This window comes from Aspergillus thermomutatus (assembly GCF_002237265.1).
Source record: "Aspergillus thermomutatus strain HMR AF 39 chromosome Unknown NODE_78, whole genome shotgun sequence".
NCBI classification, from domain to species: Eukaryota; Fungi; Ascomycota; class Eurotiomycetes; order Eurotiales; family Aspergillaceae; genus Aspergillus; species Aspergillus thermomutatus.
In genome coordinates this window covers 37,233-61,200 of record NW_020798127.1, presented here as the reverse complement: position 1 = coordinate 61,200, position 23,968 = coordinate 37,233, and the positions used below count along the sequence as shown (strand labels likewise).

The following is a 23,968-nucleotide window of genomic DNA, read 5'->3' as shown; positions in this document are numbered from 1 at the left end:
GGCATAAGCCGGGCCGATTCCAAGCATCAGGCTGCTGCAGCTCCAATGGATTAGAAGCCCCTCAGTCGCCAGTCCAAGCCATAATTACCATTTCCTTCAAGTATCTGTACAGAGACGGACGACAACCCACTCGCCATATCTGTCTGGAGACCAGGACATCGATTGACCGATATTGGCACACCGAACAACCTCTGCCCTGCTGCCCGGACAGCGTACGTTGACATTTGGAATATCGCTGTCTCTCTGTCGGTCTCTGGTTTCTATGTCGATGTTGATACACAAGTGCCAGTCTCCACTGATGAAGTCCGCCTTCCGTTGGAGGTGTTTGTCGGCCGACAAGCTGTAAACCCTGGAGAACATGACTCTGCAAAGGCTGGCAGCACGGTTCTACAGATGATTCTTGTGAGGTCAACCGAGATGTTTGACGACAGTGTATGTGGTTTATGAACGGTCCCTCTTTTGGATAAAATTCGACCGATTCGGAAAAAGCCAGGCCTTACAGACACGTCGATCAAAGCCCATATACCTTCTACGGATTGCCAGAGAACGCAGACGCCTTTTTCGACAAAGAAACCTGGCCTGACCGAGTTTCCCGGCTTTGCGGCACGCTGAGGCTTCAACAAGACTTCAACAAGTTTCCTATGGAGTTCCAGCAGCAGTCCCGAACCATGCTCTTCATGATACTCCGAAGTATAACAACGATTCGATCTACACCGACGCAGCATCGGACTTACTAAGGAAAGGCGATGTCATGCTCACAAAGGACCTGTTGGTCAATTTGCGAAAGATTTTTGGGAGCTGCGTCGGCAGCGGCAGCTATCGAATCAAGCCACGGACTAGTACACAGGTGGTGTCTACACTGTGGAGTTTTTTGACCGCTGTTACTCTTCCACCTAGTCATATGGCCTTGCGCCTTGATTTCGGACCTGGAGGACTTCTGGTTCAGCCAGAGAGATCACACAAACCTCAAATTGGAAAGCCTTCATGATTGGCCCCTTCCATAGGACGTCACCATGGCCATAAGGCGGAGAAGAACTAAGGATACACAAATCAAAAAGTTCAATCTTTGACTCCTGATCATTTTGACCCAGATGATTTATGGTTTTGCGGTCTCTCATTGGCTGCGTTAATATGTACATATACTTACCTTTCTACAACAAAGACAAATGGGAATGAATTCAGACCAGTTCCTACAAGTGATCAGTCTGCCGCTCAATCAGGTAGTCAGACAGGGGTCGAAGCGCCGCTGATTCCAGATGGGAAGATGCCAGTTGAACAGGCAAGCACTGCTCTGTCGGAAGGCACTGATGATCAGCCCTAATTCCAGCTGGAGGTGAAATCTCCAGCCAACAACTTTTGATATGCGCTTGCATATTCTAGCTGCTATAGGGTTGTCATGGTCTTCAAAACCCCCAATCTTTAGGGGCCCAAATCCCTTTGAAAATAATGCTATTGCTATTGCTATTGCTATTGCTTCATATTAACGCAGAAAAATAGCCCCTATTTTCCACATCTGGTCATATGTGCCGTGCAATATCTCCTTAGCAGAGTCACTCGATTTGGTGAACCATATGTAGAAAATCCATATTCCCACTATTGCTTTCGCAGTCGGATAGAATCTAGGGTGTCAAAATCATGAGTGCCTTTTTACCTTGACATCATAGGCCTGAGTGTACAGATACCCGGATTTAGAGCCATCTGCTGTTCACCAAATATCCCAACTCTTCGGGGTCTCACCGAGATTCTGCAGTAGATATATATTTCCCAGACAGTCCGGTGGAACAGACTAGTAGATGATGTCTGTCTCGACCCCTGCATGCGTCTATAGCATCCCTGTAGGCTTAGTGGCCGCGTGAATAACCCTTCTTCTTGTATCTCGTGGATTATCTATTCCTTCCTTTTCATTTATTTTTCTTGCTTGTGCTGTAACTTCCATTGCACTGGTTATTGGAATTGGGTGTTTTTTAGGCTATATAACTAATTAAGTGAGGTAGGTCAACGACTAGCATCATTGGTCTAGTGGTAGAATTCGTCGTTGCCATCGACGAGGCCCGTGTTCGATTCACGGATGATGCATTCTTTTTTTTTTCCCGGGGCATCACTGAGTATGGTTGGTAGCTCCGTCCCTCTCTTCTTTATTTATTTATTTTTTTCTTTTCTTCTCCTTTCCTTCTCTCTGGTTGCCTGTATGCCCTCTGCTAGTAGATTTTGAACGATGATGTTGTGTGCAGCAGGTACGGATATACCTCAATCAATAGACTGACGAAATGGATACAAGGACTGTTTTGGCTGGAAGACACTAATTAATACTTTCGACTACATCCAAAGTACCTTAATCATTCATGATTGATATAAATCTAAATCTTGAATTATGTCTCCCAATAATGCAACTACAAAGCTAATAGCATATCAACGATCCGCAAACGCCGCCAGGTATGCCAATCACCCCATTTCTTCCAGTGTTCAGCTGTCGCTAGCAACGCAAACCCCAACATAAAAAATGAATATACCCGGTCCAAAGTAAGTATGAAGGCAGAGATTATGTGTTAAAGGTCCAGCCGCCGTTGAGCCTCAGCCGTTGACGCTCGGCGAGGTCACGCCGGATTTCCTCCTGGGTCAGTCCATCGGCACCGGACCAGTTGGCGCTGCTGGTACGGTCACGGAATTTCTTGATCTTCTTGTCCGCCTTGAATGTCTCCTCCAGTGAGAACGGAGCGATGGGACCAAAGATCGAGTCCGCCTCCATGCCTTCCTGCTGGCGAAGGATGTTCTCCAGCTCCTTGGGCTGAGCCCACCTGGGCACGGGGAGCATCTCCGCATCTGAGTCCTCATCCTCACTATCGGTAGCAATCTCGGGAAGATGGATGTTCTCCCCGTTGGGATAGTTGGGAGATGGTTTCGCTGGCGCCCTTTGAGACGAGCTGGCGCCTGGAGTCTTATGCCCATGCAGCTGAGACGGGGCATTGCTTGGTTCTGCGAAGGGTATCTTGCCGCTTGCGTACTTGGCCATATCCATGGGGTGAGCTGGTCTTTGGGCTTGGGCGGTTTTGAAGATCGAAGCGCCTGGTTGATGCGTAGAAGATTGTCCGTGGCCGTACATGGGAGGTTTCATGGACTCCTGAAATACGAGAATGAGCAAACACGACCAGACTGATTCAAGAAGGGTGGGAGCCTACCTTGCGGATCCCCGACTGTCTGATGGGCGGGGCCATTGTGGGTCGAATGGCGGACATGGGATTGTGTTCATCTTCCGTCTTCCTGCGCTTAGATTCCCCGGAGGGCTGGACAGTACTGGACTTCATAGCTGCGGGACGGTAGCTGGTTTCGTCGTCCAGACCTCTCTTTGGTGGTTTCGCCGGATTGGGCTGGGGCGGGTTGATCGTCCGACCTAAGGGTTGAATGGATCCAAGCCGTGACGCGGGTCGGGCAGCCTGTGAAAGAGGTCTCTCTGGCTGGAGAATTGAAGCCTAAAGTACAGGAAGCATCAGCATGGACTCCAAGGCTGACTTAGGAGATTCACTTACCCGTTCGTTAGTAGGTTGTTGACTGCCCTGTCTTTCGAGTCTCCGTGCATTTTCCTGTCTCCGCTTCTCGATCGCCTGTATCTGGGCGGCCTTCTTGGAATCCTCAGCAGCAAGCCTTTCCCGGCGTTCGGCCTCTGCTCGGCTGCGCATTTCCTGACGACGGGCTTCTTCTTGCTGCTGAGCAGCTCGCTTGCGTTCCAACTCACGTCTCTGCTCCTCTCTGCGGCGCGCCTCTCTTTCTTCCTGCTCCCTCTTTCTCTCATTCGCAAGCTGAACTTTGCGCTGCGATTGGCTGGAGACTGAGCTCTTGAAACTGCTATTTGAAGAGGCGGTATGTAAAGAAGAATTGCTCGCCTTCTTCTTGAGAGTTGGTGGCTTTGAAGCTGAGGGCGGTGGAGCGACAGAAGAACTGGGCTCCGGACCGCTAGACGCCACAGAAGTGGAGGCCAGTGGGATCTGGCGCGAAAGCGCGCTGCCTACACGGATGGAGACGGGCTGAGGCTTGGGTTTCTGGAGAACTTCACGAGTGGGCTTCACAGGGCGACGATCGTTCTGCTTTGGCTGCTGTTGGGAGACGGACATTCGGCTGGGTGCTCGAGAAACAGGTTCATGGCTGGGCTCGGGCTCTCTTGATTGATGTCTTTGCAGCGGCTGTGCCTTCTTCGAACTGGCCGGAGCGGCGGCTGCTGAAGGAGGAGCGTTACGTTCTTCCTCTTCCATCCGCGTCCTTTCCTGAGTGATCTTCAATTGAAGGGCTTTCTGGCGTTCCTCTGCCCGCGCTTTCTCCGCCTGCTCCTCTTCTCGGCGACGATCTTCAAGCTCCTTCTGCTTGCGTTTTTCTTCCCTCTCCGTCGAGCTTCGCGTTCTGCGCCCTTCTTGTCGAGGGGGAGGACTAGAGATCTGGACCGGCCGGCGATCTTGTTGTTCACGAGCAGCATTAGCGCTTGCACGATTGTACGAATGCAACCCCAGTTCATCAGGCGAGGACGCTTCTAATCTTGCTGCAGCTGTCACACTACCGGTGTTCGTAAACAGACCCTTGGCAGATCTCATGATGGATTGAAGTTTCAACTTGGATGCGCTCAGAGGGCCATCATGACGCTCGGCGGCGGGGGAGCCCACTGGTGTTGTGGAAGCGTAGTGGCCCGTATTGGACACTGACGCACTCTTCTGATGGGTAGGCCGATGGGGTGAAGAATATGCTGGCGTTGAAGACTTTTCACGGATCGATTGTGTGCCGTTTCGGTTGCTGGCTCTCACCGCGTCCGCGTCGCTCCGATTCTGAGTTCGTGGTACAGAAGCCCTATCGTTGTATGCGCGACTCATTTCATTTGGGAACTCCTTCACCTTCACTTCTGTTTTCGGGCTTCTGGGAGCGTTTGCTTTCCGCGGAGAGTCGATTGGCTTGATCCAGTCGTCCCCGTCGATTGCCATAGGCTCCGGTGCAGACGTTTCGCGAGATTCCTGATTGAGCACCTCCGACTTTGCACTGGCTGCTGGGAGCTCGGGATAAGCAACGTGAGCGGAGGATAGGCCTGAAACGGATGGGATCGATTTCGTGGGCCGCGAGGGTTGAAGTTTGCCAAGCATGCTAATCTTTTCATGAAGTCTCTGAGTGGAAGACTTGGTATGGAGCTTGCTAGCTGTGGCGTCTGCTTCTGCCTCAATGCCATCTTGCTGCTGAGCATCTCTTCTAGCTTCATCAAGGTCCATATCGTCATCCAGCGCTGGCTCCTCATTCACAGGGGTGTTTCTATGTCCACCGGTTTGCCGACCAAATGAACTAGGACCCGCCGCATTGTTCAATCTAGCAATATCAATATGACTCGTGCGAGAGATTCTCGAGCCACCCAAGCTCTTCTTCAACAGTGGCTCCCGTGCGGGAAGCGATGCAAAGCTCAGACTGCTCTTGCGGATGGGAGGCCTTTCCGGCGTGGAGTTGTCCGAAGGCGTGCCGATGTCATCAAGGGAGTCAAGAGGCGTGTCGTCTTTTTCAGGAATATCTTCTTCCACCGAAGGAGCTGGTTGTTTCATTGGAGAAGACTTGGTCGGCGATGTTTGTGGTTCCAGCCGTGGCTTGGACTCAGACTCGGCCTCGGGCTCCTTCTCTGGTGCCGGATCCGCCACGAGGAATGCTTCCGGTCGCTTCTCCTCTGGCTGAGGCGTGGAAGAAGCCACCTTTTCCTGTTTTGGTGTTGTCTCATCGTTGACAGCCTCCACAGACTCCATAGGCTCGACCGTCTCTCCGCGTTGGCGTACGTCTTCCTGGGCCGAATGGAATGAAGCAGCTGTTGTACGACGATCAACAGACTGTCGCTGTGGTTGGGTTTGGCTTTCGTTGGCGGTTACGGGCTCGTCTTCGAGAGGCTGGGTGGATGTCTGCGTCTCCGATTGCACTTGGGTGAGAACCACATCATCGTCATGATCCTCCTCTTCATCGTCTGGCATACCATGGTAACCCGAATCGGTGTTATACTGGGGGAAAGAGTTCAGATTCTGGGTCAAATCAGGATACTGAGGTTGCGAGGTATTCTCTGCGGTGTCCTTCGTCTTGATTGGAGAGACTTTTGGCTCCAAAGGCACAGCGGTTGGTTTGATGGGTGAACGGGCGGGGCTGCCATTACGGCTGCGGTCTCCTTGATTATGAGACGTTGTGAAGATCTCACTCAAGGGCTGACATTGGTCAGTACGAATGATCACGAACGTCAAGCATAGCAATGGGTGCGGCCAACGTACAATTCTGTTCTCATTTATATTCCGCTTCCGTGCTGTTCGAGGTGTCTTACCTCGGAGCTTTCCGGGAGTTTTGAACACGTCTGTAAAATTGCTATTTTGCAGTCAGCAAGGGTCGACGGTTTGATTGAGATGTAGATCAGAACGCACAGTTGATTGCTAGCGAACACCTCTGCCATGTGCTCATTCAGCCAATCCATTTCATGGCGTACAGGATACTCAATCTCTTCCATCTCCTGATCAACCAGCTGCGCAAAGTTCTCTTTCTCGGTCGAAATCCATGCTGCAGAGCCGACAGGCTTCTGCACCCTCGGTCCAGCAGGCGCCATGACGATGTAAACAAATGCGATAGGAAGGAATTACTGGGTGGGTGCGGGATGGATCGGTGTAATCACGTAAAGGGCCAAAATGCCCGTTCTGAGGAGTCAAGACCAGGCAAGGCAATCATCGATTTATGGCGTGGTGCGGCTAGTGTTGGCTGGTGAACAGTGTGCTACCGTCGCTCGTCGTCGGCGGAAGTTGAGCATCAAAACATCGGAGACGCGTGAGTCCCGCCAGATCACGTGATACACTACATCATGGAGTCTGCCTGATTTTGCTGGCATCCAGATTTATTCCAATTCTACGCTGCGATTCCTCGATGGGGCCTCGAATCCTCGACACAATGACTTCACATTCGCATCTTCTCAAAAAGCCAGGGGCTCGCCAGAGGTGTCATCTCTGACCAACCTCCGGCGGTCAAATCCTGCACCACTTTCGTTGTTCTGCGCTCGTTCGATCCCTTGCTTCCTGATTCGCTGACTTTACTAGGTACTTTCACGGTGCAAATGGGATTCTTCTCCAATGGGATAACAAGTGCCAGAACCGGTTGAGAAATTAGATCTAAGCATTCGGCCAGAACTCTGAACTGTCTTCAAGATCATGAAAGCTATGAGCCGCACATCCACCGATGAACACCCTGTGCTTGAAGGAGAAGGTTAATGGGACAGAGGCTAGCTGAGCTGGTTTTCATGTAATCAACAGCAGCGCAAACATGCTGTTTCAAACCAGCCTGTCAGAGTCAAGAGATCATTGTGAGATCATAACCTTTACGGCTTCTACCATTCGCCTAGAGAGATATGTGCGTGAGGCTTCAGCCACAATGCTCGAGAGATTTTAACCTGGACATTAGAATCAAGTCCAGATACAAATGACAATCCCAATAGATAGCTTTGTATGTGGGTAGTACAGTACTCCGTAGTAGTCCTTGACCTTGAACTTTGCTTTCATAAGTGTGTTGCCTGCCAAGTTTGCAGTGTGGCGATAGGGTGTGCCCCTATGATGTTGATAGTGCGTATGTCATCTACTCTATCACATGTCGAGGGAGCCCAGAAATATTAATAGTAGCTCTGTCAGACAGCTCCCGCCATCCCGTGCGCCATGATTAAATCGATAGGTGTACGGAGTAGGTAGAACTCTTTCAATGCTTCGAGACAAGAAGAACAATTAGTAGAATAATACTCGAGTGGATCGACCCAAATACTCAGCAAGAGAAAAGGCAGTGAAGCACACGACCAGACAGGAACCTGTCCGGCTCGCTTGAATTGCATCACCACCAAAACAGACCCAGACCAGACCAGACCAGACCGGAGCACGACCCTCTCCTTATCTTTTCTTCTGCTGCTCTCCCGTCCACTTCCCTCCATCCCTCTCTCACTCATCCTTTTCTTTTTCGAACACTCCTAATCTCATCGACTTCATCTGTTTTAATCTGGAACTCGATTTTCTGACGGAACCCCTGACAACAAAATCATCTTCATACTCTGTGACCAAGTTCTAGAGCTTTCCACACAAACTTCCGCCATGGCCGAAGTCCCAAGCGCCGGTGACGTGAGCTATCCCAACCCTGACGGCAGTAAGGTACGTTTGGAGCAGATATTGGTGACTTTCTTGAAGGCAGGAATGCTAACTACGACTGCTATTTATAGTTTGTTCATTTCCCTACGAAGGTCTACACAGACTGACCTTGCAATTCAGGCATCAGAGATGTTGTGACAAACGGTAAAGAATGAAATCAATCGATGGCGGAGAAATCGAGTGTCTAACAAAATTGCTTTGCAGGTCCTGTTATTGACAACATCAAGTCCGAGGCCTCGCGTACCCAGGAGGAATTGCGCGACCTGAGATATACGAGCTCAACTCCGTCAACAACCACTGCGACCGGCCAGCCCCTGACCTGTATGTCGTGCAATTTTCAAGTCAAGCCAGCAACCTCGAAGACAGAGCTAATGACCGCATAGACTATCATTCCTTGCTCTACAGACTCCTGAGCGTGAGTTGTTTCCGCCAGAACATCATGGTCTCAATTTATATCGGTCGCTGACATACACCAGTGGGAGCAACCCAGAGCTACTGCCGTTTCGTTTGCGAGCGTCGTCGCCTTCATCTTTGCCGCCCGTTACCTGCCTCTTCTTCGCTGGTTCTTCAAGTTTATGTATCTGGCTTTGGGATGTGAGTTGATACTGGTTGGTGCATATGTTACTTACGCGTGGCTGATTGGAGATGGTAGTCACTGCTGCGGCCGAAATTGGTGGTCGTCTCGTGCTGTCCCAGGGCCTCGCCAGCTCTTTCCGCCCTCGCAAATACTACACAGTACCCAAGGAAACTGTTGAGGCAGTCTTGGAAGACCTCGAACAGCTCGTCGACTTCCTTCTCCTCGAGTTCCAGCGTATTCTGTTCGCCGAGAATGTTGTCCACACTGTTGCTGTATGTTTAAACTCGGATCTGCTCCTCATATTGTCCTTTGAAGGATGGGCCCAGCGCTGACAAGAATTCCAGGCCTTCTCTGCTGCTTTTACTGCCTACTGGCTGATCAAGTTCCTCCCATTCTGGGGATTGTCTTTGATTGGTGTCACCATCGCCTACCTGGGGCCTCTTGTCTACATCAACAACCGCGAAGTTATTGATGCTCAAATTGAGAATGCCCAAGGAGTCATCAACTCCCAAGCCCACCAATTGAAGGACCTCGCGGAGGAGCGTACCCACCATGCCACCGGTCTCGTGAAGCAGTACGTCGGTGATTACAGCGCCAAGGCTCAAGAGTACATTGGTCACCGTCGCAGTGCTTCGCCAGAGATTAGCAAAGCCGCTGGTCCTGTTGTCAAGAAGGAGCCTAGCGCCGAAGCCATTGTCAAGCAGGAGCCCAGCCCCGAATTCGTCATCAAGACAACGGACTTCCCGGAGGCCCCCAAGCAGGAGCCGGTAGCAGAACCCATTGAGCACAACCGCCAGCCTCTGGAGACCAGGGAGCCTCTGCTGGCTGCTTAAGTGCGCAATTCTGTCTCCTTTGCTCGTCTATTTGACCTGCAAGTCGGTCAAGGATATGATGGCATCGGACACGGATTATGCTAATGGGCAAGCGATCTAGCATTGCTCTCGCGAATTGAGTTTGGGTAGAATTGGATTGTACATTGTGAATTGTGAATCGGGACGGATGGTTCGGCGTGCATGATGTTAAGATGGTATGATATCTCAGGGTTTCTATTTCACTTGTTTCCCTTTCCAAGGGTCTTTTCTGTCTGAATGCAACCGCGTCTGGATTAGGACTCGGTTTTTCCCTAAAAGCTTCACCATCAGTTCCTTGTGACTCGTATGTGATTTCTAATTCATGATTTCTGGTATCCTCGTATCCTCGAAGCTCATCAGAGTGCTCAATAACATCCACTACGTTCTGCCTCATGTCGAGAATTGTCTGCATCATGTCTAGTTTCACCGATCCTTGCTTGGCTGCGCAGGTTTGACCCATGTGTGAATTTCTCCTTCTCTGGTTCAAACCATGCCAATGTGAAGTAACGGTTTCAATTCTCAACCCATGGCAGCCTCAAGCCCCTATCACCGCAGGAACTCCGACTCGCCTCTCCACAGACAATCCTGCATCTGAATCCGGACCAGCCCCAGTCACGGTGCCTACAGCAGCACGAAATCCAAAAACCATAGTACTTCGTTCCTAATACATCTGAACACAACATAACGTACTCTGTGTCTTGTAGTAAGCGGGATGGCCTCGCTCCTTTCCACCCCTTTACCCCAGATTGAGAGACGTCACACAGGTGTTGCGCGAGCTGTTTTATCATGCCGCAGTCGACAGGGATCATCCCGTCCAGAGTCTAACGGGGGACACCCGGCAACGTCGCATTTCGCAACGGGCGTGCTGGCCTGCGTGCTGTATGTCATGCCATGTCGTGTATGATGCAGATGGTTTAATTAAGGAGTTACCTAGACCCCATTCACCCCAGGTTGTATGTAGGTAAGGTCCAATGTAACATGGGAGTGCCTGACACATGGGTTGGGGGGTTGTAGAAGAGACCTTCGATTTCGATGCATCATGCCTCGAGAGTCACGGGACTTGGGCTTGTTTGTGCTGTTTGCACTCTCCATAGACAAGGACAAGGAGCTGCCTGCTTTCTTCACATCGAGTCTTCCCTATCTTGAGGTAAATGTGGTTGATGATCTGCGCAGGCAGGCTAACTGAAGTCATCGTGTGATATCTATTTTAATTCTGCCGTGGTCTGACTCGCAGAAGATGGCATTGCTCGATGACGCATCCTATGCCGTCTGTCGAATACGAGTAACAGCCTGAAGCCATCTGTTTTGACAAAGTATAGGCAGAATGTTCGTTCCAAGGAGAAAAAATTGGAAATGGTTCCTGACAGATGTAGTCTATGTTTCGGACGTTGAGCTTCTCTCTCACCTTCTAGATCCTCCTAAATGTCTCACACTTGAGAGACTCTGGGAATGGCAAGCTCACGACCGCTCGATACTCACGGGATACTGCCACTGACTTGGTGGGTGATGATTATGAATATTTGCTATTGTCTTGAGTTCAAGCGAGACACCTCTCTCAGTGGATCAGGATGAGGCTGAAAATCCTCATCGCCAGCAGCCATCCACCTACCGTCTCCAAGGTTAAGTGCGGCTCTGAAGAACCGTTGACAAACCAATTGCAGAGCCTTCAAAGAAGAAGCTTGAAAGGGTGGCAAAGACAGAACAGTCGACCTCAACGAAACAAGCGGGTCTTCCAAAAGACAGGCCATTCAGGAAGGAAGACGACTGGTACGCCACAGAGGTTGTGGACCTACTGCAGAGAAGGCTGCATGGAAGGTTCTTTTGAAGTCTGTGGTCATATAAGCAGAGTCTGCATAGCCTGCGTCTCTGATGAGATAACCGTCCAGTGAGAGCTATGTCCTGTCATAGCGGTCTATCGGAACTAAGCCGTCAAGTCGACCAACGGGTGTCACTTTCAGGGAGCGAGGCTTGCCCTTAGAGAGTGTACCTAGTATGGCATGCTCCATGGTGTTGCGATGTCGCCTGACGGGGGGAAGCAGGGGAGTGGAAATAGGCCTGACTACATATTTTTGGGAGCTCTGTTGGTGTAACAACCGTTATTGTGTGCTTGTCCTCTTTCTTCGACGGCTAGCTCGGCTTAACTCAAGAGCTGTCTGATTCTGATGAATTGTCCCTTTCTGACTATCTACCACGGCATGTCAATTTGTGTTCAATCTTTTTGGTTCTTTCAGACCGAATCCGACTTGGATGAAGCCAAGCTCGCCCTCAACGGACAAATACTGGGTCTCACCTGGCTCAAGTGGCTGATTTGGTGCGGACTCGTTGGTTGAGAGCAAAAGCAGCTTCCCGTCGTACAGGAAGAAAGCGCCATGCAGCTATCCGCGGTCTCAGACCTCCCTACTGCCCGCCTCGTTGAGCCATCGCCGCTGTGCCTGTTCGTTCATTGGTCATTGTCGTCCGGTCAGGTCTAATCTTCCGGATGATCTAGCGGTTGATACCATCTTCCAAGGTCGAGGTCATCGACATGGATGGTTGATATCAATTTGTGAGCGAAAAGAAAAAGTGACAAAATCACGATTTCACCAACCGGGAACGGGAACAACCAAAGACGGTCAACACAAAAAGAAAGTCACAGGCCTAGTATTGCGGTACGAAAGTCTGTCGATACCCTTTTTCGTTTTCCATGGCCATCTAGTCCCTTTTGGGTCTACGCTCGTCAGACCGCTGTCTCCATCTGTTTGCATCGGTGGGGGATCTGGAGCAAGAGGAGCAATAGATATGGGTGTCAATTACAGCCCAGCTATGCAAGACCTCCACATGGTGGCAGCCGTTCCTGAAACGTGATCTACCATGTCCCTTCATTAGGCCTGCGTCATATTTTGGTCTTGGGTAGCTGCAGATCAGGAGTGGAACAGGTGAAGCCTCGAGAAATTGGAGGGCATGCGTTACTTTTTGATCGGGCTAGTAGGGGTCACAGGTCATGGCCGGGCACTGAGAGGGGAACGGGAGGAGGGAGGAGGGAGGAGGAAGGGAGCAACCGTTCTGTCATTACCGAGCTGGCGCTAATTGAAGCCCTGTTGCAACCGAACCGTTGTCTGGTTATACCTTGGGAGTACCTGCTATACTCTGAGGGTGCTTGAGGTAGGGCAAATCTGGACTCGCCGTCGCAGCCTGGCCAATCTGAACGTGTACCTCGTGATGGATCCTGGGTCCAAGTACCGGTGAGGTTGTTCTCCTGCCGAAGACTTTCCCACCTCAATCCAAGACATCCGCTCAACCCAGACGTCTAGATCCGGAGTCCAGTCGTAGGCCTGGGTTCACCGCTGCCCCCCCCGTTATGGAACATTGCCTCGAAAGAGAGGATTGCACTTGCTGAGGTGACTTCTCTGCCTGGGGGGCCAGGCAAACAGAGTATAGCCATTTGGGCACCTTTCATAAGATGCGTCACTATTATCCACTCTTAGAAGGGGTCCAATGCAGAACAAACCTCCTGACAAAGAAGTGGAAAGGGTGTCGCCCACTTGTCTCTTGTGAGGGTGTCTTGCATTCTATTTTCTGATTTGACTCTTTGGGCTAGTCCGGTGATCGCCCAAAGCAGTACGGTAACCACACATTTGCGTGCCTTGGGTATCCGTCTCTGCATCTCCCATCCTTTTGTTTTCATTGTCTCTTATATTTCCTTTGGCACTGGGCGAGACCTTCTAGAATCCTTTCATTCCCAGTGTCTTAGGGATCAGATAGAAAGGATTGACTTTAGCCTCATCCTCTGTTGTTCGTCACGTCAGATAAATCCTGTCCCAACCTTGATCTTTTGTCCTTTTCAGTGTCTCTTTTGGTCTCCAGCTTCGAAGAGAAGGTTGTTTCCAGAATACTCACTGGGGATTCGCTGACTCTACCCCGATCTCCAACTTCCTTTTCGAGCACTGTTTACATGGCGTCGATAGCATCCTTGTTGAATCCCCTTCCCGGCCCGAGCCAATTGTCATTACCAAGTCAATCACTGGCAAGCTCTACGGCCAGCATGGCTTCTAATATGCCCCGTGCTAAACGGCCCAAGGTTGCCAAAGATGCCGCAGTCTTCACAAAGGCCAAGCCTAGGGGGGAGGTTCGGTATCCACCTTGCGAAGAGCGAGACGAAGAGTTGGCTCGAAAGCACCGCGAATTTCGCATCCATCCCACGAGTGATATTGCAGAGTACGCAAGACACATACCATATAACAGTGACAAGAAATCGTTCCAGGAGCGGACTGGTCGGGAGAGTTTTGAGGGTGAGCCACAGCAGCGATCACCACGACTCAAAGGGCACATATGCTTACAAGCCCTAGTCTTTCAGTATACGTTTAAACTTCCCGGCGAAGAGAAAGAATGGATCGTGATGTGGGATTACAACATTGGTCTTGTGCGGACGACGCATCTCTTCAAATGCAATGACTACTCAAAGGTACACAGGACGACTTTGGCTGCTAGTTCCCAACTGACTGAGACCAGACGACACCAGCCAAGATGCTGAATGCCAACCCTGGTCTTCGTGAGATTTGCCACAGCATCACTGGCGGAGCACTTGCCGCCCAAGGTATTTGACCGTATCTTCCATCCGCATCCTCCTGCTGACTGTTTTTTGAGGCTACTGGATGCCATTTGAGGCCGCAAAAGCGGTGGCAGCGACGTTCTGCTGGAAGATCCGACACGCCTTGACCCCGTTATTCGGCCTGGATTTCCCGTCGATGTGCATCCACCCTCAGGACCGAGGACGCTTCGGCCGTATGGTCATCGACCCGGCTATCGTAAGAAAGGCCACCGAAACGGCAAACTACTACCGCATGCTTGAACTCCAGTCTCCATCCTATAGTCCCCTCCGCCCTCTCCGGACGGGAACAAGCTTCCGTCCGAACTCAGCAGGGAGCTCTGGATTCGTGAAGCGACTCATCCCCCGAACCCACCAGCACCGATACGCAGATAGTATGCGCGGCTACGGGTCCTCACCCGAGTACAATGGGGACGTATACTGCGTCTCCCCAGTGAGCCCGTTCCGGAATAGCTTCACCCCCGTCAACACACCCCGAAGCTCCGAGGTAATCTGCTCCGAATTACCCTCGCCGCGAACGATGCTCGTTACCATCGCCCAGACGCCCGACAGAGAACGTACAGGAGGGAGTGAGGAGGACTCCGGGTCGGACGAGTCGGGCTCATCGACCCTGTACACGGAGAGTACCAGTACCGCGACCGAGGTCCTCTCCATGGATCTTGATGAAGACGACGACGATGACGAGGATTACTGCGAGAAAGACGACCGAAGCGATAGGGGCTCTGTCAAGTCGTCGAGTCATGATCCTAACCGAAAGATCGAGACCCGGTCCAAACGGAAACATAGCTCCGCGCTCTTCGCGCGAGAAGTCAAGGCCGCGCATGCCTTGTTGAGTCTGCACATGCAAGAAGCCACGGGCAGCGACGTGGATGAAGAGCCGCTGCTGATGGCCTCGAGGGGCTCGAACAGTCGGAAGAGACGGAGGGCATCTGCGTGACGTATCGGTCCTGATGAGTGATGATGACGAGGCCAAGTGTTAGAAGGACGGCGTTGGCGCTGGTGTTCATGTTCATTTTCTACTTCGTGTATCTGGTCCGGTTTGTTTTTTGTTTTTGCTTTAGTTTTCGAGACACAAGTTCAGCAGAGTCTGCACACCGAAATTGATTCTCTCCTGTAACCCTCAGACGAAAACTTTCCTATGACTACCCACAGCATACCGCGACCACCCCCTAATCACGCCTCCAAACCTGTAAAACACATACGGCACAACCGTCATCACAGCACTGATACACCCCAGAATCGTCAGCGTATACTGCACCCCGCAATTCGCATAGAACGGGATCCCCACGACCGTCATCCCCCCGGCAGCGCAGTACCGCGAGACCGTCATGAAGCCCAGCGCGGAGGCAGCGTAGATATCGTACGAGTCGATGACGTACATGTACGAGCTGATGAAGACGGCGATGGTGCCGAAGCCGAAGACCGCGGATGCGAGTATAGGCGACCAGATCGATATTGAGGCCTATTACTGATCAGCGATGAGCTAAGAAGGGGGAAGATGGAAAAGGGGACGCACGTAGTCCGTCCAGCCCATCCAGAACAGTCCGATGGGGATACAGGGTGCGCCCAGCATCGCGAACCAAAGCCTGTTCTCGGGGCGGGCTCGGACTTGGACTTGTGCTCTGGCAGCACCAGCACCCGCACCAGCACCCGCACCGATCCCACCCTTGGCCTCGGAATCAGAGGGGGTAGGCTGCTGTGCAAACTCGCGCTTCGTCCAGATATACACGACCGGCACCGCGAGCCCAGCCAGCAGGATGCCCGCGTACATGGCCACCCAGACGATATTCGTCAGCCCCTGCGACAGCCCGTGCACGTCGCCAAAGATAAACGAGTACCCGTCGAAGAAGGTGAAGAGCACGATGTACAGGACGGTCATGTACAGCGAGATGAGCAGGATGATGGGTTCGTGGACGGTGAGCAGAACCTGGCGCGCGCACGCGGTCCAGATGCGCGCGAAGACGGCCGTTTTCTCGAGCTCCATTTCGGCGCGGTACCGCTCATCGCCCGTCAGGGTGCGCAGGTGTCGCGCTTTCCATGTCAGCAGGAGTGGGCTGTATGTCTCTGGCTGGAAGAGGAGGACGAGCGCCAGGACGAGGCCGGAGGCGAGGAGGATGATCCAGTTCGTCCAGCGCCAGGAGAGCGTCCCCTGGCCCATGTACGAGGCGATGACGGGGCCGAGGACGGGCCCGCCGAACGAGAGGATCGCGTACAGCGGGAAGGCGAGGGTCTTCTCGAGCGGGTCCCAGAGATCGGCGACGGTGCCGCCGGCGCAGGTGAGGGGCGGACAGCCGAAGACGCCCGCGAGGAAGCGGCAGGCGAGTTGCGCGCCGATGTTGGGGGCTAGCCCGGAGGCCATCACGAAGAGCATGAAGAGGGTTAGGGAGCCTGCGTAGACGGCGTTTCGGCCGAGGATCTCGGAGAGGGGTCCTGAGACGAGCGAGCCCGCCGCGAAGCCGAGGAGGTAGATGCCCGTTGCCAGGGAGGCGACGACCTCGCTGACGTGGAAGGCGGCGCTGTTCTGGGGGAGAACGCCGGATTCGATGGATGAGGCGGCTCCCACAACGAAGGCCAGCGCGGTGACGATCAGCGTGGCCGAGATGCGCCGAGGTAGGCTGTAGTTGCTCGGCTTGAGGGGATCGTGATCATTTTCCCAGTCCACGAGGAAGAGACGTGTGGGTGAGCCGGTGCTGTCGACGATCTCCCGAACGTGAATGCCCAAGTTGATCCAAGTGGACGGACATGTTGGCTGCGGTGCTTGCTGTAGGTCTTCGCCAGCGGTGTCGCTTCCGTCCTCGATTGAACACCCATTTCTTGTCTTTCGACCATGGCTTCGGCTCAGTTCCAAATACTCGTCCAGCTGCCTGCGCACGGCATTGCCAACCCGGCGATACTGAAGATATGCCTGCATGGTTGAGGTCAGCGATGATCCAGAAGAGCCAATGCACAAAGAAAGAGGCGGCATTTCTACCTTCAATTTCTGTCAAAATGCCAGCTGCTGATTAATGTGCGTGGCTCACAGTGAGTAATCTCTTAGTGAGTAATCTCTGTCTATCAGGTTCGGACTCAGTCCATGTGGATACGGTAGAGTAAAAGTGATCAGCAGTGGGTCACCAGAAGAACACAAAGGAAAAGCTCGGCCTCGGAGATAAGCACCAAGCTGGGCATCATCGCATTCTCGACCGAAACAAGACTTGACATCAATTCCTGAAGCTCCGAGTGTCTGGTCACATCGGATGGTCTCTTCCCGTGAAGATCTAGGGACTTGTGGGAATGCCTAGCATCAATGGTAGGTCCAAAAGAGTCTGACTGTGGACCGCAGATGATACCTACAAAAATCTAGCTGGGATCGGGTCTTACCGCCACTGTTTCCACTTTCTGGAAGCAATGGTAGAAGCAAAAGCGAGCCGAGTTCATGGCCGATTAGAAATCAAGGGGCTTTGAGCGTTCAAGAGGTATTTGCACGATAATGCGGAGTCATATTATGTCCCAGGCATGATAGTAACTCAGTATGTATGTAGCTGAACAAAATGGAAGAACCCCATAGACAAGACGAAACCAACGCGATGTAACCATAGAATCCAAGTAGAAGAAGAATTGATTGAGAAAAGGAAGAAAAAGAGGAAGCAGAGAAGAAAAAGCACGTATCCAGACGATCAACGCCTATGGACGTGCTCCCCCTCTAATCACTGTCCTCATCAAAGTCATCGCCCGAGTCTCCTCCATCATCGTCCTCGCTGTCATCCTCAATCACGTACGTCTTCTTGGCCGCCGCAGTCCGACGAGCTGGTCGGGCCGCGGGCTTCCGCTTAGGGGGCTCATCGTCCTCCGAAACGTCCATCTTGCCTGCCGGAGAGTCCAGGATGTCGTTGGCCATGGCATCGATGTCGTCATCTGACAAATCATCGACAAGCTGCTTCTTCTTGGTGGCTGTCGCCCTGGCCTGCTTGGATGCATATGCCTTGGCGGCAGGGGACAGAGTCGTCTGCTTGAGACTAGGCGCAGGAGCAGCTGGCTTGGCCGCATCCTTCTTCGGACGGCCACGCGGCTTGGGGGCAGTTGCGGGCTTCGAGGCTGCAGCCGTGGTCGCCGACTTGCCCTTGGCAGCTGGTTTAGCCTTGGCAGCTGGCTTCACGGGCTCATCATCATCTTCATCCATGTCGAAATCATCATTGACTTTGATCTCCTTGGGCTTGACCTGCAGCGATCGGCGGGGAGAGTTCTGAGGGATTAATTTGCTGTAATCCGTCTCATCCGCATCGAAATCGGTGGATAGCTTCGAGGGCTTGGAGCTGCTGGCCTTCAAGCCAGAGGAGCTGCTGCTCGGCCTGGACCGCTCGGAGAAGAGCTGGCGTGAGTCGGTTGTGGAGTCAGCGGCAGTGCCTCCAATGCCCTTGACCATCTTGCTCACATCGCCGAGAAGATCGTCGCCGTTATCACTGTCCGAGTCGTCCAGAGCCGTATAGTTTGTGATTTTCCGGCTTGTCCGAGCTGGCTGGGACTTGGCAGCCTCGGCTTTGGCAATCTCCATGAATTCATCGTCATCAAGGTCGTCGTCATCCTCGTCCATGGGCTTGGGTTTCGCCTTGGCCGCGGCTCTGCCCTTCTTAGGAGCGATTTCTTCAGAGTCATCATCGTCCTCTTCCTTTGGCTTAGGGGCCGGTTTGGCGGGTCCGCGACTCTTCTTCGGGAGGACTTCTTCGTCCAAATCATCCATGTCTTCATCCTCATCCTTCACCTTGGAAGCTGCCTTGGTCGCTCGCCCCCTGTTTTTCTTCGGTAGCACTTCTACCTCGAAATCATCATCGGAATCGCCTCCGTCGCCGGAGGGAGCGGGGGCGGGAGCAGGCTTCGCGGATGGCTTGCTCAAGTAGCTGAGAAGACCACCTTTAGGCTCTGTCTTCTTCGCAGCCCCTGCTTTCTTGGATTTTGGAGCCGCAAAGTCTTCGTCGTCCGAATCATCGCCCATCGCCGCCTTGCGCTTCTTGGTTGCTTTCCCCCGACCGACGGCAGTCATGAGCTTCGCCGATGTACGGCGGCCCATGTTAGCGACCTTGCGCTGGCGGCGGGCTTCATCCTCAAGCTGGAATCGCCATTCGTTGATGAAGTCATCAAGATCGCGCTTCCAGATATCTTCCTTGGAAAGCTTGATTAAGGCGTCCATCTCAACCTCCTTCTCTCCGATCTGGCGTCGCAGCTTCTCCACGCGCTCCTGGGTCAGAGACCACAGAGGCATGCCAAGGAGATAGTCGTAAGCGCTCGATAGGACCTCCGTCTCGTCCTTGCCATCAGACTCCTCTTCTTCCTCGACTACTGGCGCATCCTCGCCCGCCTTCACAGCGTCAATCACCTTCGGGAAGGCCTTGAAGCCCTTGCTCTTCAACTCGGCAATAAGAACAGGTTTCTTCTTCTTCGAGATGACAAGATCACCGTCAATGATCATCTGTACGAAACGAGCCTGGTTGCTGAGCTTATCCAACACTTTCTGAAGTTCACTGAGTTGATATTGCTAGATAGCCTCTAAGTTAGCATGCCTTCAGATAAGCAAGGTGCGGTGAGGTTGTCTCGGCGTTTCTGCCAAAGTCACGTACCTTGCGACGTTCGTAAAACTTGAGACGAACTGTGTAGAATTCCTTCAAGATATCGTCGACGGAAGCGTACTTGGTGATCCGGCCCTCAGGGTCAAAAGCAACCAGATTGGTGGTTGCGATGGTCTTTGACAGCTTGAACTTCTCCTCCAATCCTTCCGACACGGCTGACTTCATGTTCTTCTCATCCATTTGGATGACAAAGTGTACCTTGGTGTGCGTGTTGTAATCCTTGTAGTCCTTGATGAAGGATGGCGTTTTCTCGGCCTTGATAATTTCCTCGAGTTTATCCTTGAAGTCCTGAGTCCAGGTGCGGATGGGGAGTTCAGTAATCTCCACCTCCTTGTCTCCGGTCTCCTTGATGATACCGCTGAACTTGAAGCGATCGCCTCCGAGAGCGGTGACTTCACCGGTGAAGCCGCGGAACCACGGCTGCATGGGCTTGATGGGCTCGCCTTCCATCAGCCGCTTCAGGTTCTCCACAATGTCTTCCGGATTGTAGTTAGGAATTGAAGAACTCCAACCAGTGCCGATACCGTCAGCACCGTTGATCAGGATAAGAGGCACAACGGGAACGTAGACCTCTGGCTCAATCTTTTCGCCGTCATCCTCGTTGTATGTGAGAAGAGGGTCATCCGCAGCGTGGAACATGCGACGCGCAAAGGGCGACAGTCGCGTATAGATATAACGAGCACTGGCACAATCTTGACCACCTTGGAGACGGCTTCCAAAATTACCACTGGGCTCGAGGCAATTTATGTTGTTTGATCCGACAAAGGTCTGTGCGAGACCGACGATGGTCTGCTGGAGGGAGGCATCACCATGCTGGTACGCGGTCATACCCGAAACGTGCCCCGCCAGTTCAACCACTTTCATATCCTTCTTAAGGTTACGACGGAAACACGTGTACAGGACCTTACGTTGACCAGGTTTCAAGCCATCGACAACAGAGGGAATGGACCGCTGATTGTCGGCCATACTGAACAGGATGAGTTCCTTATTGATGAAGTCGGTATAACTGATCTTCTCGACGGAATGATCCAGAAAGGTTCCAGGCTTGAACTGGCGCAGCCATTCCTTTCGCTCGTCCGCCTTCTTCTTCGAGAAGGCAAGCTCAATGAGCTCCGTCTCGTGATCCTGCATGGTATGGAACTCCTTCAGATGGCGGTCAAGGTCACGGAAGTAGACCTGGGCATCTTCGGTCGTGCTTGTACCCAGACCCTTGTAGTACTTGTGTTCCCAGCCGCGTTCATGCCTGTGCTCCTCTTTCCAGGCCTCATACTCGGGCATGGTGAAGAAAGAGCGTTGCTTGGTAGGGTTCTTGGGATCGCCCTTCCAAACCTTGACAATGGGAGTGATGAACTCAATCAAGAACTCTGGGATCTTCAGCAGACTAGGAAATTGAGCCTGAAGGAAGTTGATGAGCAAGCCTTTGATATGACTTCCGTCATGATCCTGATCGGTCATGATCATCAAATGGCCGTAGCGCAGACCGCGGGTATCAGTGTATTCCTTTTTGTGCTGTAGACCAAGGAAGTTCTTGATATTTTGGATTTCCTGGTTCTTCGAAATTTGCTCAAACGAGGCATCACGGACATTGAGCAACTTTCCCCGCAAGGGGAAGACACCGAAAAGGTCGGGTCCGACGACCGCTCGCCCAGCCATGGCAAGACCCTTGGCCGAGTCACCTTCGGTCAAGATGAGAGTGCAGTGGTGACCATCCTTGGTACCAGCCTTGTTGGCATCGACCAATTTGGGGTTGTTCATCCGGGTGCGACGACCGCCATCCGTTTTCTTTAACAACTGATCTGCCTTGGCTTGCGCAAAGTGTAGGATGTTGTTCATGACTTCAGTCTTCAGGATCTTCTTGTAGAAGTCCTCTTCAAGAACACATTTGCTGCCGAACTGGCTCGACTTTGTTGTCAGCTGCTCCTTGGTCTGGGAGGTGAAGGCCGGGTTCACGATCAGAGCGTTCACAAAGATGAAGATGTGGTTTCGAATTTGGGCGGGCTTCAGCGTCGCTCCGTTCTTGTTCTTCTTCTTGACTTGGTCGGCCAACCTGGTACAGATTTGATCCGCAATGTAGTTAACGTGGGTTCCTCCCGAGGTGGTAGCAATGGAATTAACAAAGGACACCTGATGGAACGAGCCGTCCGAGACTGTAAATCCGACTTCCCAGTGAGGGTCTGGACTGCAGGTGATAATTTCGTCCTTGGCGTTGGCGTCCTCTTCGCCCCGTTCCCGGCGGATGGCCTTGGTGTACATTTCCATGTACTTCTTGAAGTTGCGGACTGGGATGCGGCTACCATTCAACTTGACGGCGACCTTGGCAGTCCCCGCCAGATCGTAGACACGACGTTTGACGAGAGCTTCAAAATCATCGTCCATGCCCTCCATTCCGAATTTGGCGTAGTCGGGCTTGAAGGTAACCTTGGTGTAATCGTCGCCCTTGGCATCGGTGATCTTGGCCTTACCCATCTTGGACATGTTGTTGGTCCAGGTCTGCTTGTACTTTTTCTTTTGACGGGAGTCTTGAGTTTCGATGGTGAATTCGGTGGAAAAGACGTTGCAAAGCTTAGCACCGAAACCGTTACGACCACCGGTCACCTTCTGCTGGGTGTCGTCGTAGTTGGACGAGGTGAGAAGATGGCCGAAGATCAGCTCGGGAACGTAAATCCCTTCTTTTGCATGAATCTCAATGGGAATACCGCGACCGTTGTTCCAAACACTGATCTCGCCCGACTCGCGGTCCACGGTCACACGAATCTCATCCATGTTCGCGTCGTTTTGCTTGTTATCAGCAGCGTTGACGACAATTTCATCAAAGATCTTGTAGAGACCGGGCACATAAGAGACCTCCCTGTACTCCATTCCCTCCATTGCCGAACTGTACACCCACATGTGTTGTGTGGTTCGTTCGACGGATCCGATATATGTATCTGGACGTTTGATAATGTGCTCAAGTTGTGTAAGCTGGTAGATAGCACCAGTTAGCATGCTTCCTCTGCATTGTGGATTGCAAAGAGTAGTGCAAAGTCAACAACAGACTTACCTTCTGGTACTTCTCTGACGCATTGGTGGACTTTGCAGGTTGATCGCCGACATCCCCTCCGAATGATTCGTTCTCCACGTCTGCAAGAGGCTTTGAGCCTCCTTTCTTGCTAGCGGGAGCCTTTTTGATCTTCTTGGGAGGTGTTTGTGAAAGAGAGGAGTCGTCGTCGGACATTCCCATGTCGTCAGACAGATCATCCTCACTATCGGGCTTGGGTCGCTTTTTCGATGCAGCTGCCTTCGCAGCTGGCTTAGCTGCGAGTTTCGTCTGGGTCAATTTCTTTGGTGCCGCTTTCTTGGGGGCGGCCTTTGCCTTGGGTTTCTATGTGAAGACGGGTGTCAGCACGAGCTGGTTGGATTGAGATATTGCCAGATTATCGAGCATTCATACCGGTGCTGGCTCAGGGACGAAGTCAGAGCTACCGTCGTCCTCAAAGACGGAACCCTCCAGGATAGAGTCATCCATGACGAGGGAATGTTATGGAGATACTCGAAAAGCACGGGCGGAGAAATGAAGCAAAAAAGATGAGGCAAATCTGGGAGCTGAACGAGTGACAAAGGGTTAGTAGAAACGAAGAGATGCCAGAGAGTAAACCTCCGGCATGCTCGTGGATATAGGTGAGCGAGAGATTATGGGAAGAAGGAGATGCAATTCCCTCTCACTGCTCGTGTCGTTGTGTTCTTTTATGTTCTTTTCTCCCTGTTGTTGACGCGCTGCTGCGACTTGTGGTTAGGTTAATTTGCTGCCAGAAACTGCCTCAAGCCACGCGGAACATCGTTCTTCCCCGCCGGATGTGGCGCAACAACAGCCTAAAGAGGAAATTCCCAAACAAGCTGGCCCAAAGAGGAAGGCGCGACCCAAACAATCCCAGGAGTGGAGGCGGGGGAGGGGAAAACAACAACAGAAAGTCAGCAGTAAACACCAAGAAACGATGCTATTTGTAGACAGATAAAGAGATACTACATGGATTTAGATCTATTATTAGACCTGGGCGACCTTCTGGTAGTTGATGTCGACCAGCTGTGAGATGGTTTCGCTGAGAAAGAGGCCAAGTCGCCCTAGACAACGATAGGTAATAGCATATGCTATCAGAAGCTTGGAATTCTCGTCTGCCAGCAATTTACTCCATCATCCAGAATATGCCATGAATTTCCTTCGTGAT

General features: G+C 52.2%; 5 protein-coding genes across 5 annotated transcripts; 2 read left to right on the top strand and 3 right to left on the bottom strand.

Annotated features, from left to right (window-relative positions):
• Positions 1–2,539: 2,539 nt before the first annotated feature.
• On the bottom strand, positions 2,540–6,586 carry CDV56_106075 (uncharacterized protein; the record flags this gene model as incomplete). The annotated part of the gene is made up of 5 exons (XM_026759694.1): positions 2,540–3,118; positions 3,177–3,467; positions 3,525–6,197; positions 6,261–6,351; positions 6,408–6,586. The coding sequence occupies 5 exons, from the start codon at positions 6,584–6,586 to the stop codon at positions 2,540–2,542; spliced, it is 3,813 nt and encodes a 1,270-aa protein (XP_026615001.1).
• A 1,513-nt stretch (positions 6,587–8,099) lies between these two features.
• On the top strand, positions 8,100–9,563 carry CDV56_105870 (uncharacterized protein; the record flags this gene model as incomplete). Its single annotated transcript, XM_026759489.1, has 7 exons — positions 8,100–8,151; positions 8,274–8,297; positions 8,358–8,474; positions 8,537–8,568; positions 8,630–8,747; positions 8,806–9,002; positions 9,075–9,563. 7 exons carry the CDS (start codon positions 8,100–8,102, stop codon positions 9,561–9,563), a joined length of 1,029 nt encoding a protein of 342 aa, XP_026615000.1.
• Positions 9,564–13,602: 4,039 nt separating this feature from the next.
• Positions 13,603–15,103, top strand: CDV56_105459 (putative APSES transcription factor Xbp1; the record flags this gene model as incomplete). Its single annotated transcript, XM_026759078.1, has 4 exons — positions 13,603–13,849; positions 13,907–14,022; positions 14,070–14,154; positions 14,205–15,103. 4 exons carry the CDS (start codon positions 13,603–13,605, stop codon positions 15,101–15,103), a joined length of 1,347 nt encoding a protein of 448 aa, XP_026614999.1.
• Positions 15,104–15,286: 183 nt separating this feature from the next.
• Positions 15,287–17,077, bottom strand: CDV56_105298 (MFS transporter; the record flags this gene model as incomplete). The annotated part of the gene is made up of 2 exons (XM_026758917.1): positions 15,287–15,628; positions 15,683–17,077. 2 exons carry the CDS (start codon positions 17,075–17,077, stop codon positions 15,287–15,289), a joined length of 1,737 nt encoding a protein of 578 aa, XP_026614998.1.
• A 771-nt stretch (positions 17,078–17,848) lies between these two features.
• TOP2 (DNA topoisomerase 2) lies at positions 17,849–23,271 on the bottom strand (the record flags this gene model as incomplete). The annotated part of the gene is made up of 4 exons (XM_026758429.1): positions 17,849–19,675; positions 19,758–22,727; positions 22,807–23,127; positions 23,197–23,271. 4 exons carry the CDS (start codon positions 23,269–23,271, stop codon positions 17,849–17,851), a joined length of 5,193 nt encoding a protein of 1,730 aa, XP_026614997.1.
• Between the last annotated feature and the right edge of the window lie 697 nt (positions 23,272–23,968).